This window comes from Lathamus discolor, chromosome 5, assembly GCF_037157495.1.
Source record: "Lathamus discolor isolate bLatDis1 chromosome 5, bLatDis1.hap1, whole genome shotgun sequence".
Taxonomy (NCBI): domain Eukaryota; kingdom Metazoa; phylum Chordata; class Aves; order Psittaciformes; family Psittacidae; genus Lathamus; species Lathamus discolor.
In genome coordinates this window covers 21,496,550-21,513,099 of record NC_088888.1, presented here as the reverse complement: position 1 = coordinate 21,513,099, position 16,550 = coordinate 21,496,550, and the positions used below count along the sequence as shown (strand labels likewise).

The window sequence follows — 16,550 nt, the reverse complement described above, 5'->3', positions numbered from 1 at the left end:
AAGAGCCTGAGGTAACACAGGTTTCCCCTGCATCCCTTCTCTTTGGAGCTAAATGATGTCATCCTTCCTGTAGGCTGGCTGAGCACAGGGTAAATCCAGGTGATGATTATGCAAATGTTTCTGCTTCCTATGCTGCCTATCATGAATTTTATTATGGGGGTGCAGGTGAACTGACTCGCCCCACTACTGGCCAGATAATTACATGGTCATTACTAACCACATTACTGAAAGGTAAATATGCAGTTATTTTTGTCCATAAAATCAGCTCTTTCAACCTTCAGACTAATTCCACATTATTATGCAGCAGTATGTAATTACAATAAGACAGCTTCTACTGTAAAAGAAGCAGGCATTTTTCCAAATTAAATCTTTCAGGGTTTTAAGTAAGCCATGCAATCTGACAGCAGGATTTGTCCTCTACCAGCTACCCAATAAGAATTCTAAAACCGTAAGTAGAAAATAGGTAGTCACAAGACCCTGTTACCAGACATAAACACAAACAATTCCTTTGCCATTCAGATTTGGAACCAAACCCACTTGTTTTTTTTTTGGCTTGGTTTGGTTTGGTTTGGTTTGATTTGTTTTTTTAGAAAGAAATGCATTATATGGAGGAACATATTGCTCTAGCACATAGCCTTCCCATCCGAGAGTCCTGACTCCTGAGAGGAGGCACTGTGAAGTTTCTCTGGAGGTAGATGTCAGGTGAAACAGGAGAGGGAAGGTAGTTTTATCGCAATTGCTGATGTTCCTTGTAATTCTTTTCATTTCTTGCAGGTACTGTTGTGTGATTTACCATGGAAAAGTTGCTCTGCAGCATCCTGGTGTTTGGAATGGCTGTCATGGTCAATGCTTGTCCCAAATATTGTGTCTGCCAGAACCTCTCTGAGTCACTGGGGACTTTGTGTCCCTCTAAGGGTCTCCTATTTGTACCACTAGACATAGATCGAAGGACTGTTGAACTCCGACTTGGGGGCAACTTTATTATTAATATCAGCCGACAGGATTTTGCTAATATGTCTGGACTGGTTGACCTTACTTTGTCAAGAAACACCATCAGTTACATACAGCCCTACTCTTTCACTGACTTGGAGAGCCTTCGGTCTTTACATCTGGACAGCAACAGGCTGCCTGACATTGGAGAGGATATTTTGAGAGGCTTAATTAACCTTCAACATTTGATTTTAAACAACAACCAGCTAAGCAGCATCTCTGATGAAGCCTTTGAAGATTTTTTGCTGACATTGGAAGACTTAGACCTTTCCTACAATAACCTTCGAAACATTCCCTGGGAATCTATAAGGAAGATGGTAAACTTGCACCAGCTCAGTTTAGATCATAACCTGATTGATTATATTACAGAGGGGACTTTTGCAGATCTTCAGAAATTGGCCAGATTGGATCTAACATCTAACAGACTTCAGAAACTGCCCCCTGACCCTATATTTGCCAGATCTCAAGTAATTCAGTTAGCTGTTACCCCATTTTCTCCACCTTTGTCTCTCAGCTTTGGGGGCAACCCTCTGCATTGCAACTGTGAGCTACTGTGGTTAAGGCGACTTGACAGAGATGACGATATGGAAACTTGTGCTTCTCCTCCAGGTCTAAAAGGAAGGTACTTCTGGTACATAAGGGAGGAAGAATTTGTTTGTGAGCCTCCTCTGATTACACAACATACTCACAAGTTGCTGGTTTTAGAAGGGCAGACTGCCACATTGAAATGCAAAGCCATTGGGGATCCCACACCTATCATTCATTGGGTGGCCCCTGATGACCGCCTCATTGGGAACTCTTCGAGGACAGCTGTCTATGACAATGGCACCTTAGATATCCTCATCACCACCTCTAAGGATTATGGGACTTTCACATGCATAGCAGCCAATGCTGCTGGAGAGTCCACTGCAACAATTGAACTCTCAATTGTTCAGCTCCCCCATCTCAGCAACAGCACAGGCCGAGCAGCCCCACCAAAATCCAGGCTCTCGGACATCACCAGCTCCAGCAAGTCTAATCGTGGGGAAACTAAAGGTCTACCAGAAAGGGCTGTTCTGGTGTCAGATGTGACCACTACCTCAGCTTTGGTCAAGTGGACGGTGAGCAAATCAGCCCCTCGGGTAAAAATGTATCAGCTCCAGTATAACTGCTCAGATGATGAAGTCCTAATCTACAGGTAAATGCAATTGCTGTTTGGTCCTCTGATGATGGCAGGGAATAGAAAGCAGGGTATTCTCACTCTCTTCTACTCTCAGACCTTCTACTCTCAGGTCACTGATCTGACTTTGAACTGAGGTAACACTGCCACCATTATAGTATGCAGTGTGGCATTAGTGGTGTCTGATAAATTTGCACTGGATCTTTCAGTTTATTTGTTGGTCTGTTCATCCCTCTTCTAAGTCATACATTACATATCTCTGTAGTATTCATTCTTTAACAACAGTTGTTTTCAGTAAAATTTCCCATTTAGGAAAAAATAGTATCACACTTGATAGTCTCCTTAAAAAGCTTAACAAAGAAAGAAAAACTTGACAGGCTAGAAGTCAGAAGTTTCCCTTTCCACCTCCTGTAGGTGGGATTGAAACATACTACTGAGAACAAAGCAACGTGGGAGGAAGTTTGTGCTGTCTACCCATAACTCAGGCTGCTCCAATTATTTTGTGATTCAAGATTTTGGGTTGTTAGGAAGAGATTTTTCACCTATATGAAAGAACTAATTCTTACTTTACTGACATCTGTTTTACACAGCTGTAATGGCTGACAACTTTGAGGTATTTAATGTTTTATACCATATTAAGTGCAAGCAGAGATAGAGATAATTTCAAAAGCAATCCCTGAATGTTCAGTATGTTTCTCCAGTTATACAACTCAACCAACTTTTAATGATGTAAAGCAAGAGTTGGTTTTGCAGAGAAGAAGCAATAAATTTTAGGGATTAAAAACAGGTAAAAAGAGTACAGGAAAACAGTGTTGCTGCTTTTTTCTTCTGTCTTGGAAGAATGATTGACATAGTATGTTCATGATAGTGATGAATCCCTAGAAACCACACTTTCCTGCCTTTTTTATTGCAAAGACAGCAGTATCAGATACATTGAGCTGAAGTCTACCAGGCTATGTGTGAGCTACCAGCAGAAGAATCTCATGGCAAAGTAAAACCAAGAACAAAAATTCTTGTAACTTTATAAGCATCCTGAAGCCAGCGGAGAAAAACTGGTTCTGGTAAAGGAATAATGGGATTTGAGTTATGACTCTAATTTGAGAACAAATTCTAGCCAAAACAGTCAAAGCTGATGATTTCCTCAGTAGTCTGCTGGCCTACAGCCTACTCTGTCCTTTTACCACCTGGAGTGAGAGCTGAGGCACTAGTCAAAAAGAGAGGTAGTAAATGTTCAAGTGATGTTTTTTGGGGTTTTTTTTCAGAACTGAATGCTTCGTTTACATATAGAAAATTTTGTTCTAGCAATGCTTTTGTGTCAATCAGTTGTAGAACAGAAATAATAAAGTGATTTATTTACCTACTCCAAACTAACTCTGCCAAAAGTGGGAATATTGACATGAAAGTCCAAAGAACATTCTTTTTAAAGGCTATTTATTCAAATATGAAATAATCTGAGATTTTCAGTTCTGTTAACTTTCTTTCCTCAATTATTAAAATATGCTGTAACAAATCAATTAGCAGGTGGGAATTATTTGTCTTGCTCTGGCTGAGGTACTGACGAACTAATGTGTGTCAGCTCTGGGACTTCCAACTATATGGAGTTAGGTAGAATGAAAGGGTAAGATAAAACTAAGTAATGATAAAGTATTAGGAATAGAATGAAAGAAAATTTGACAGTGTCAAGTTTTCCTGAGGCAAAGCTTTTGCCAAAAGCTCAACACTATTTAAGATCCTGAGCCCAGTGGAAGTGTGAAAAAATATTCTGAAGGCTGTGTATGGTCATATCATACTGTATAGTGAATTTGGCCCAGAGAACAGGAATACCTGCAAACAGAATGCAGAAGATGTCAGGTGTTGGAAGTGGCTGGTGGTGTTGATTTGCTGAGGAGGATGGCCAGGGTAAACCAAACAAAATAATGCAGAAGCGAAGACACGTAATCTAGTAGGTGGAGGGGTGAGAATTGGATGCCATGGACAAAAAATGAGAGAAAGATGCCATCATGCCAGCCTACTTTGGGGGAACAAGTGGCTGCCAGGTGTCAGGCAACCCTAAATTCTTATCCTGTCCCCATTGCTACCTCTCAGTGAGGTTTTGGCCCTCTGTTGCTTTACTTGGTTGTGGCTCAGTTTTCCACCAGCACAATGAGAAGAACAGTGCTATTTTCATAAGTCTCTCATCAAGCCTTTTTGAGGATTCACTGATGATGCATAGCTCTTTACATTCACAGCTCTCAAAAGCACTTCACCAAAGCAAACAGGGTTTTTTTTCTCTATATTTTGCACTGGGGAAAAATGAAGCATTGAAAGATGAAGTGAATTGTCCAGCATCTGAGAGTTAATCAATGGCACTCATAATATCAAAACCAGCTCCTGTGACTTTCAGTCAGGGAACTACTCAGCCCCTTAGACTTAATTACCTAAAGCTGTTTTGCTTTAATTGGTCAGATGCATATCACTGCAATGAGCGTGTAGAAAAACCTAAGGGAAAAGGATTTCTACAGCGCTCTGCTCTATTAAATGCTGTGTATGTGCTACATGGAATGTGATACTGCTTAGCTGATAAAATGATGGGCACTTAATATATGTTAAGATTTGTCAGTATGCCAGGACTGAGGCATACTGGCTGTGCACAGTTTGAAGGAATCCTGCTTCACTAGTAAAAAATGTATGCACAGAAGACAAGACCTTACTGTATCCTCTGCTAAGATTTTTTTCATTAATGTTGTACTCACAATGAAAGAGTGAAAGTAAAAGTTCTTCCCTCCCTATTGTTATTAGCATCTTTCCTGATCATTACCCAGGGCACCAGTCCTATTCCTGCTTCTATCCCAGCTGTGATCTTCCACCTGTAGAAGCTGCAGATGGTAGAAAGGGGACCTCAGTGGGGTACAATTTGCCCTGTGAAAATTCAGAGGTGCAGTGACAAGCATTGTCTGTTAGGCCTCTTGATTTCACTGAGCTGAAATAAAAAGAATCTGAAGTTTGGCTTTAGACATAACAGTGCCATCATAACGAGGATTAGCAGGAGGAGCACAGTTTGCCTGCTTCCACTATCTGACCTTCCCTTGTATTTGCTGTCTCAAGGGCATTGCCAAAGTTAGCAGCAGGTCTTTATCTCTTTCAGTAGATTCACGAAGCATGTTTCTGATACCGATCAAATGAGCATAGTCCTGGATCAGCACTCTGTTCTGCATGGCTTCTGAGAGGGAGAAGGAGAAGCTGGAGGAAAGGGAGTGATAGCTTGTGCTCATGTCTCAGAGGGACAGGTTGGTCAATGTCAACTTGCACAGAGAGCAACTGCCCCTAACATTGGCACCAGATCAATAACCAGAGGCTGCTCAGAGATGACATGCTATATTATGTTTTGCACACCACTGGCAGTAGGGAATGTTCCTTCTTTAACGGAGCATGCACTTAACTATTAGCAGTATCTCAGAGCTTCCAGAAACTGCTTTGACCTCTGCTCACGTTGAAAAAAGACCCTACAACAGGGGCCCGTGCTGGAATTGTCTGTCACATGCAGGTGAACACCATTGCTTTACTGACCTATGTGTCTCCCAGTGAGTGAGCTCTCTCTGACTTTTCTGTGCACTGGTTTTAGTAATCCTGCTGTCAACATAATGATATTGTTTCACCTGCAACAGAACCAGGATTTCTCTCTTTCTAGGCAGGTGAAAGGAAACCTTGTTTTGCTGTTTGGGTTTGAGGTTTAGTTTTGTCTAAGTTGCTTTTTTGTGTTTGTTTTTTTTCCTTTCTGTATTTTTCCCATTTTCTGATTTATGTTGCTTATTCATTCTTAACTTTTTCTTCCTCTTCACTCTCCTTAACTTTTGCCAACTCACCTTTGTGCCATTCAAACCCATGCTGCCCTGGATGGAGAAAATGGCAGTTGTTGATAACATTAAGAAGCCACATCATGACCAGCAGGTGCCACAGAAATGAGATAACAGGTTGCTATCTCTGTCTTCTGTTCGCACACAGGTTATGAGAGCAGGCCCTTTTGAAGTGGAAATAAAAAAAAAAAAAAAATCCCCGAGAACTGCAACTCTTTTTTTTTTTTTTTTTTTTAAATACTGTTTATTTGACAGTACTTAAGTTCTTTTTTTGGTGCATGTGGTCATGGTTCATGCTGCTCTGATCCAGCAAGCTGGATATACATGGGCACTAATGAGATGTGCCCATGAGTGTTAAGGGATCTGGTTAATGTCAGCATGAAGACATTAACTTTGAACAATCATGGCATGTGGGGAAAATCCTGAGAACTGGAAGAAAGCAAATATCACTTCTATCTTCAGAACAGGCAAGAAGGAGGACCCAGAGAACTACAGTTAATGCAGCCTCACCTCAGTCCCTGGAAGATGATGGAGCAACTAATCCTGGGTATATTTTCAAGGAATGTGATGGACAAGAATGTGATTTCATCATTTTATGATGAAATAACTAGGTTGGTAGAAGAGGTGAAAGAGCAGTAGAGGACTATCTTGAACTCACTATGGCTTTCAACACTGTCTTGTAAGATTGTTGTAGAGAAGCTGATGAAGTATGGGCTGGATGAGCAGTGGCATGGATTTAAAACTAGACAAATGGCTGAGCCAGGGGAGTTGTGATGAGTGGCATGAAGTCTAGTTGGAGACCAGTAACTAGCAGTATATCTCAAGAGTCAGTGCTGATCTACAACCTATTTAATATCCTATCCTATTTAGTATCTTCATTAATGACCTGTATGATGGTACAGAGTATACCCACAACAGTTTGCTGACGACACAGAATCATGAGGAGTGGCTGATAGAACAGAGTCATCCAGAGAGATCTCAACAGCCTGGAGAAATTGGCGGTTAGAGGAACCCCATGATATTCAACAAGAGGAAATCCCAAGTCCTAACACTGAGGAGGAGCAAACCCATGCACTAGATATGCTGGGAGCTTTGCAGAAAAAGATCCAGGAGTCCTGGTGGATATGAGATTAAACATGAACCAGTGATTCACCTTTTCCACAGGCTAATGGTACTCTGGGCTGCATTAGGAGCAGTGTTACCAGAAGGTCAAGGGAGGTGATCCTTCCTCTCTATTCAGCATTGGTGAGGCCACACGTGAAGTACTGTTCTGGCTCCTCAGTACAAGAGAGATATAGGCATACTGACAAGAGTCCAGCTAAGAGCCACTAAGATAATTAAGGAACTGGAGCACCTCACTTATGAGGAAAGGCTGAGAGACCCATGACTGTTCAGCCTGGAGAAGAAAAAGCTCAGGGGAGAACTCATCAATGTGCAGAAATATCTGAAGGGAGAATGCAAGAATGGAGAGTCAGGCTTTTCTCAGTGGTGCCCAGTGTTAGGACAAGAGGCACCATCTGAAGGTACACAGGAGGTTCCATGTGAACATCAGGAAATACTTTTTTACTGTAATGGTAACTGAGCACTGGCACAGGTGGACCAGAGAGGTGCTAGAGTCTCCATTCTCGGAGATATTCAAAAGCCATTTGGATATGGTACTGGTAACTGTGTCTATCTGGCCCTGCTTGAGCAGAGGGGTTGGGCAAGGTGACCTCCAGAGATTTCTTATAGCCTCAGCCACACTGTGTTTCTGTAATCGTCAGTGCTGCTCAGGCCATCACTTCCTTTGTGAGCTAATCTCTGAAGAAAAGATAATTGTAACTATCACTCTAGAAAAATACAATGCAATTTGCAAAGGCCAGAGCCAGGTAAATTCGGGCATGTTTAGAGTTATGTGGGTTTAATGCAGCAGCTTTCATCCTTTTCTGTAATATAAACCACCCTTAAACACACACTGATGACAATAAATGTGTATTATATCTATAACTTTTGGCGAAGACCAGAAGTGTGTTTACAAAACACACAAGTGAAAATTACCTCTTATTTGAATAAAAAACATGCAGGAAGAGTAACCAGCATCCAAGAGAGAAAAGGATGGAAAAAGACCAAAGGTCTTCAAAACAATGTACTTAGACTTAAGGTTGAAGAGGCAAACTCTAGGAGATCCTGCTCTATCATAGAAATCCTACCTGCTTCTGGAAAAGCTGAGAGTAGATTATTTTTAGCCTAGACTCTCCTTTCACAAGTGTTTCAGATGTTTAAGAACAGACTTATAATCAGGTCAACTTAGGCACTGGCATAGTTAATGCATTTTGAATACGAGATTCAGCTGAAATATAAAAAAATTCAAAATAGAATCTTTGGAGCTCATTTTCCCCATCTGTTACCTGGGGTGACAGCACTGGCTTGCCACACAGGGATAAATGCATTAGAAAATATTGTGGAAGCAGGAGCCTACATAAATGAATAGGGAGAATGTTGCTTTGAAGTCATCTTGTAGTCTGCAGCAACAGAGATAGTCATGAAAGATTAAGATGGAGCATTACACAGCTGCAACACTCAAATTCAAGTAAGGCATCTGGGAACAGAGATTGTGTCTTTTTTAATGTGTAGAGCACCCTACATGATGTGGGACCAAATCTCAGTTTTGGCTATCAGGTGTTGGTAAAATATAGAAATTCACTACTATTTCAAAAGATGCATAAATCTGCAAGTGTTTTGAGGAACTTCCCAGGTTGTACTTAGCCTGCTGGCTGTGTTTTGAGTTAAAGTGATGACACAGCCGCTTAAAAATGTGCATCTGAAGTGCCACACTGCCATTAAATTTATGGGAGATTTAGATGTTTTATTTTGTGGTGTTCCATACTAAGGGTGATAAAAACAGCAGTACAAATTAAGAATTACTGTAGCGTTATAGTCTCCTTAGCTTATAAATTCAGCATTGGAAGAAAAAGTATTTTATATATTTATGAATGCTTATTTTTTCCATATATATTTTATGTAGCATGCAGTCTAAGCATTAGAACATAAATAAATAGTTCCATATCTCCAGTCTATTTAAACAATGGTGCCATGGATTTGATTACCTAAACAGTATAATAATGGTTTACATTTATACAGCTCCTTTTCCTGCAAGTGCTTTACAGAGTGACTGAACCAACATCACTTCACCAACCACTGCTATCCTGTCATCTCTCAGTTAAATGAGATGTAAATCTCTCAGCTGCAGTTTGGCAGACATAGTGCAACTCCACTTTATGAGTAAAAAATAACTTCAGCCTCAGTACTTGTGGATACTTTAACTTAGGTAACAAGTAATTAACTGAGTTTGAATTTCCCACAGTGTATTAGGATAAGTATACCCATGCACTCTTCTAGTCAGCTGCATGTCAGTAAGAAAATGCTTTATGATGAAAGTTCTGCAAACTTCAGAAATATCTAAATTGTGTAAGGATGTTCTCTCAAACAGCAGTGCCACAGTGCCACTGTCTAGATCGCTAACGCTTCTTGCAATGAAAGCCTGATGTGCAGAGGTCTACCAACTAAAGACTGAAAAAGGAAGCAATGACCTGCTGCTGTTAGAACACATAGCCTCAACAAATACTGTAGTGAAGCATGGTTACATTACTTTCCCTCTGAGGAAAGATAGCAATACATAGCTTTGGTAATTTTAGAAAAGGCAGGGGATTCATTTATTCTGAAAGGCCTGAACATCTTTCCTTACTCATGATTCGGACTGAAGTGGGTTCATTCAAGTGAAGACTTACAGGTGAATGCCTGCCACTATTCTACCCCATTTTCAGTTCCACCTCTGTCTCCATCCTCACTAAGCACTAACTTTCCTTCATGGCTCACAGCTGGCACAAAAATCCCTCCTAAGCCTCTACACATGAGCCAGTTGTTCTGGCTGCATTGTATCTAGGATACAAACTTTGATTTGGTCAAAGCATTTATATATTTAGACACTGACTAAAACAACTATTGAGAGGAAGGACATCGCATGAAAACATTAATTATCATGTATTAATCATTGGTATTTGACAGATTGAGACAGCAACTGTATAAAAATAAGAGTGAAGTCACAATCCCAAAGGGAAGCAAAATTTGTATAAGCAGAGCAGTGAAATTTTGACATGGATATTTGGTACTTCAGGTCATTTGACACTGGTTTACAGCAGTAGTGTGCATTGACTCCTAGAGGACCTTCAGAAAATGCAAGCTTGCTGCAAGGCATCAGGCATAACGAAGAAACTGCTTCACAGAAACATGTATTCTGAGACTGTGGGGGTTTGGGGTTCAATTTGCACATGTTGAAAAAAAGCTTCGTCTAGCCTTTACTTTTAATTTTGTTTCTCTTGCTGGGAGAAATACAGGGACAAGGGAGGGTTAGGGTGCTTTTTTGGTCTTCTTGTGTTTATTCCCTTCCCCCTCTTGCAATCTGAGACATGTTTGAAGAAGAAGAAAGAAAATGTGGTGGAAATGGGAAAAATTACATTATTACCAGATAATGAGGTGGAAAATGGAAATATATAATGTGAAAGAAATATAAATATATTTCTTTATAAATATAATGAATAAATGAAAAATAAGCAAGAGCTAAAGAAAAGTAGATCTACCTCTTAGTATTGTTATAAAAGTAATCCTAGGTTGCTATGATAAACCATCATTCACCTGATGTATGCATAGAAACTGATGAGAAATCCATTGGTGAGAGCCACTTAAGTTCATGATGAGCAGAGGCAGACCATGCAGATCCTACCCAGACCAACAGTTTCTTTCTTGATAACTGCCACAGAAAGGCAAAATACTAAATGGCCTCTGATCCCTACAGGAGATATGTCCCTTCACATGAGTATGTAAAACATATGCGAGAGCATGTGAGAGGGCACTTGCATTACTTCTGTCCACTCTGCGGTGCCCCAGCGTAGCAGAGAAGGGTAGGACAGCATCTTTCACTGTCTTGGAGGCATTCTCATTTCCTCCAAAGTTTAACAGCAGTCAAATAACATTTAGTGAGGTATGTGAAGAGGTTGTATGCTACAATTCTACCCCTGAGCTCAGCCTCAGGTGCTGAATACAAAACCACAGAGCCTGAATCTGATCTTAGCCCCTGTTTTGCTTCTTGGAAGAAATCCACCAGAGCCAGGGGCAGTGTGCAGGGTGGAAAGGAAATCAGAATTGGTTTTCAGCATAAGACAGCAGTATTCTCGTTTCATCTCTGCTGCTAATTATTTATTTAGCTCATCAAAGCTCAGCACATTTACTTGAAGGGAATTCAGGATTAGCTAACGCTTGTCCATAACATCTGCCACATCCCCTCCCTCTGCTGCTTTGAACCCGAATGCCAGGAGCTGTCTCCACCCATCATTGCAATAATGAGCTACACATCTGATGCTAAAAAGAACCATTGAAATACAATTTTTATTAAACTTCAGGTAAGTCAACAATCTGATCTCTAAATGAAAAGTTTTAACACATTCAGATTCATACCAATCCTAAATATTAAGAAGCCAGCACAGAGTTGCACAGTTACTGCTATCTTTCGTATTTCAAATCTGGGACAGATTTATAGCAGTTCATGTGCTGCTCTATGAAAAAATTCTTGCTACTTGCTGATCTTTTGATCAACCTCCCAAGTCATTCATAGTCATGTAAAATAAGAATAGTTAACACTGATAGTTACAGGTAACTGATCAAATGCTTGACTCAGCACTCAGAAGTGAGTAGCCATCATTGACTCTGATGGGCTTTGGTTCAGTCTGAAAATCTTGTATTTTAGGGATTACCATTGTTTTCTAGAGAGAAGGAGGAATAAGGAGGTTAAATATTTAGTTTAAAGTAATTTGGTAAACCAAGTGAAGAAACAACATGATTCACAGCTGGGAGTAGTCCTGCTTTAACCTTCAAAGTGTTCATAATAAAGTCCTTCCTCACATTTCAAATCAGATAATTTCCCATCATAAAGTCATAATTTGGAGATAAAATATAGCATTCCTGATGCTGTTACTGCTGTTAAATGCGAGTTAGAAATCTGTTGACTTGGGAAAGGCATCTTCAATAGCACCAAACTCAGATCAGGGCTTCGTTGTAATCATGTACCTACACAACAGAAGTATGTGGTCTCCTTAAAGGAATAGTAAAAACAATGAGTCTTGATTTCATAGAATAATAGAATGGTTTGGGTTGGAAAGGACCTCAAGATCATCTATTTCCCAGGGACACCTTACACTAGACCATGTAGCCCAAGGCTCTGTCCAACTAGGCCTTGAACACTGCCAGGGATGGAGCATTTATTACTTCTTTGGGCAACCTGTTCCAGTGTCTCACCACCATCACAGTAAAGAACTTCTTCCTTATATCTACTGTGAACTTCCCCTGTTTCAGTTTAATCCCATTACCCCTTGTCCTATCACTACAGTCCCTGATGAAGAGTACCTCTCCGACATCCCTTGTAGGACTCCTTCAGATATTGGAAGGCTGCTATGAGGTCTCCACACAACCTTCTCTTCTCCAGGCTGAACAGCCCCAACTTTCTCAGCCTGTCTTCATACGGGAGGTGCTCCAGCCCTTTTATTATTGTCGTGGTCCTTCTCTGGGTTTGCTCCAGCAGTTCCATGTGCTTCTTATGTCAAGGACACCAGAACTGCACACATTACTCCAAGTGCGGTCTCACAAAAGCTGAGTAGAGGGGCAAATTTCCTCCGTACTTTGTAAGTGTAATTTCCTCTACACGTAGTATATGTAATGCACACTTAAGCACCCAAAATGCTCCACTTGATGTCCAAGTTTTCACTCCTTCAGGTGGTGCCTGCAGTAGGTTCACAAAATTCTTTGTCTCCCCAGTGCTGATCCATTAAGTTCCAGGTGTTTTCAGAGATCCACTATGATCTCTTCTCCATTTTGTGTCACAGCTGCTGACATCTTGATCTTTTTAGGAGACATGGAGAAACTATCAGTGACCACAGAGTGTGACTACTACTCCTAGCCTTTCTAAACCTGTGTCTGAGAACTTCCTCCCTCCCCTCACCCCAGCCTTCATTTTGACTGGGACACCAGCAATCTAGGTAATTTCCAGACTACTAAGAAATCTCCTTTAAGAATGGTGACCCTAGAGTGAAAATAGTGGCTGAAAACTACTTGCTTGAGGGAGAGAATGATTTATTTTTATCCACAGGTGTTTTGCAAGAGAGTTCATATATATATATATTGTATATATATTTTATATATAGAGAGAGCTTAAAAACATATAGTATTCCTAAAGCATATTCAGATGTTATGACCTTATTTCACTGCCATAGCTGCAGATTCACCTATCTAATTGCTTGTTCTGAATTTCCTATTATACCTTCTCTTTCATACTTGGCTTTCTGCTTGTATGCTCAAGGTTTTTTCAGAAAAAATGTACTTTTTATACAATGATTGCACCAATTAACCCCAACATAAGATAGAAACAATAGAATCTAATTCCTTAGAGGAATTACTTAGAACTCGTAATTTGAAAAATATAGAACTGAAAAAGACACAAAAGCAGAAAAATAAAAAAGGATAGATATACTGGACTAAATACATTATATCATAAAGCCTCCATTGGCTTTAGCTCTTACAACCCTTGTTACTTTTGGATTTGCATATAATAAGCAGATCTTCTGAGCACAATATATGCATTCAGAGTAAGTAAAAGTAATTCTTTTCGGGTGATCCAGTACAAGGTGAATGCAACTTTTGTTTCTCATTCAAACCTATTTTGAAGCTTTAATTGAGATGCTGATGGTGAGTAGTCTCTGTGTTAATGCTCTGGTCAGGGAAAGACGAAAGAAGAGGATTTCAGAGAAGCTGAGGACCTTAAAACTTGAGGCAGAAATCAGATTCATGCTCCATGTAACTCTTTGAGTGTTGTAGGTTTTCAATGAAGGCTTGTATTGCAAGGAAGTAATTTATCCTTTCTCTGTTCTTGAAAGGGCACAGGAGAAATGTAGATCAAATTTTCAATGGTAAAGAAAGAAAATATTAGGTAATGGATGTCTTTGAAAACATAATATGGGTTATTTTATTGCCATATTACCCTTTTCCCCCAATATGTCTTGGGGGAATAATAATGTCTTGATTTACAGTCTAATATGAGGGCAATAGAGACATGTACCCTGTAATCCATAATAATCTGTAATAGGGCCAAGCACAAAGGTAATCCAGTCCTATCTGAGGACAACAGGCTTGTACTGCAATCTGAAGTAACCTTGAAACTATAATGTCATTGAGAAACTTCTCTGTTTAAAATGAAATGTTATGATTTTCAAAAAGCAGCCTAGCCAGCAGGCAGATAGATCTGCCTCATTTCCACAGCCCTGCTCATGTCTCAGAATCACAGCATGATCGTATTCGGTTCCAAAGTATTTGACAGGAATACCACAAAGAGATGCTTTCCATGGAAGGAAATGGGAATTAGTTTCAGCCTTTGTCAGAGGGCACTTTAGAGTGGAGCAAAATCACCTGTGTGCCACAGCAACAGAGAGGCACTAGTGCTGGGCAAGAGAGATACTTAGATAATATCCTCAGATGAGGAAGAGCTCATTCACTGGAGGCTACAGCTGTGCTTTTAGGGTGGTTAAAAAAAACCTGTAGACAGCAGGGTAAGGCTATACCATAACCTCCTTCTGGTTTACAGATTAGTTTATGTGCAGAGAGGAGCAGTATGAGACAGACAGCACTAGATGTGAATTTGTGATGAACTTGCCCATCTGTCCTCCCTCCCCTTCCTCTTGCATCACTTTGAATTTGCCTAAGTTTTAATTTTGTAATATATTTATTACCTTATAATTTACTTCACTTTGACAAGAAAACAAATACAAGAGCTGTTTGTTCAACCCAACACTTTTTTCTCTTTTTTTAATTATCTATTTATTTAATCAGCTTGGATTTTGGAATTGGTTCTTATGCAGATATCCCAAACCATGATCTGAATTTTTCTGAGCGGCGATTGCACAGGCAGTAGCTGCCCAATAGACATATGGGCAGCTAACAGGATCAAGGTACCCCACCAGCAGCTCTTCTTTCTGGCAGATTGCCTCAGATAGTCAGGCTAGATGAATCAGTCCTTCTGCCAGTGGGAGCTGCTTGTTCTGCTAGTGCAGAATGAAAAGTACACATGATAGTGACTACTGAGCCTACCCACATGTTGTACTGCAGTGTTGGGATGCAGATCCAAGTGAATTTGAATTTTGCTAATATGAGTATGTACAGGCAGAATTTCAGCTTTCAGGTTACTCTGGGGCAAGTTTGGGTCACCACCTGCTGTCTGCAAAGGGTCATGGCCTGAGGGTGCCATGGGGAGGAATCTGACAGCACTGCCAGGGTTGGGCAACAGGAGAGGGGTAGAGAAATTAAGGTAATTGGCTTGAAACCATCCTGTCTTTCTTTGTGTCTTCACTTTCTTCCCTGAAAAGGGGCCAGATGTTTGGTAAGCTGAGCAGGCAATAGAGACAAGAACACCCCTCCTCTCTCCTCCACCCCTTTGATGATTGCAGCCTCCTCCTGTTGCTGTTACAATGGTGTGACAGTGTCTTGCTCTGAGCAGGCAGAAAGAGGAACAGCCACCATGGAAGGAGTCACCTCAGCTACCAGAGGCTGCTGGATGAGCAGAGAGCAATGACAGCCCATGTGCTCTGGGTGGTCAGACAAACCTCCTGCACCCTCAGTGGCATGAGCAGTGCTGCAGAGGTACCTCTGATAGATGCTTGGCTATTGTATGATTTGCTTAGGGACATAGAATCATAGAATAGCTCGGGTTGGAAAGGAACTGAAGATCATCTAATTCCAACTCCCTGCCACAGGCAGGGATGCCTCACACTAGACCACGTTGCCCAAGTCTCTGTTAAGCCTGGCCTTGAATCACAGAATCACAGAATCACAGAATCCCAAGGGTTGGAAGGGACCTAAAAAGATCATCTAGTCCAACCCCCCTGCAAGAGCAGGGTAACCTACAGTACATCACACAGGAACTTGTCCAGGCGGGCCTTGAATATCTCCAGTGTAGGAGACTCCACAACCCCCCTGGGCAACCTGTTCCAGTGCTCTGTCACTCTTACAGTAAAGAAGTTCTTCCTGATGTTAACGTGGAACTTCCTATGCTCCAGTTTACACCCATTGCCCCTTGTCCTATCACTGGATATCACTGAAAAAAGCCTAGCTCCATCATCCTGACACCTACCCTTTACATATTTGTAAACATTGATGAGGTCACCCCTCAGTCTCCTCTTCTCCAAGCTAAAGAGACCCAGCTCCCTCAGCCTCTCCTCATAAGGGAGATGTTCCACTCCCTTAATCATCTTTGTGGCTCTGCGCTGGACTCCTTCAAGCAATTCCCTGTCCTTCTTGAATTGAGGGGCCCAGAACTGGACACAATATTCCAGATGCGGCCTCACCAAGGCTGAGTAGAGGGGGAGGAGAACCTCTCTTGACCTACTAACCACTCCCTTTCTAATGCACCCTAAGATGCCATTTGCCTTCTTGGCCACAAGAGCACATTGCTGGCTCATGGTCATCCTCCTATCCACCAGGACCCCCAGGTCCCT

The 16,550-nt window shown here is 41.1% G+C and overlaps 1 protein-coding gene across 2 annotated transcripts in view; it reads left to right on the top strand.

The window, feature by feature from the left end:
• The first annotated feature begins 794 nt into the window (after positions 1-794).
• Positions 795-16,550, top strand: part of LRFN2 (leucine rich repeat and fibronectin type III domain containing 2) — a 125,527-nt gene continuing 109,771 nt past the window's right edge. For both annotated transcript variants that reach the window (XM_065679052.1, XM_065679051.1), the window contains exon 1: positions 795-2,167. In XM_065679052.1, coding sequence (XP_065535124.1) covers positions 795-2,167 — 1,373 coding nt within the window. The remainder of the gene's footprint in view (positions 2,168-16,550) is intronic.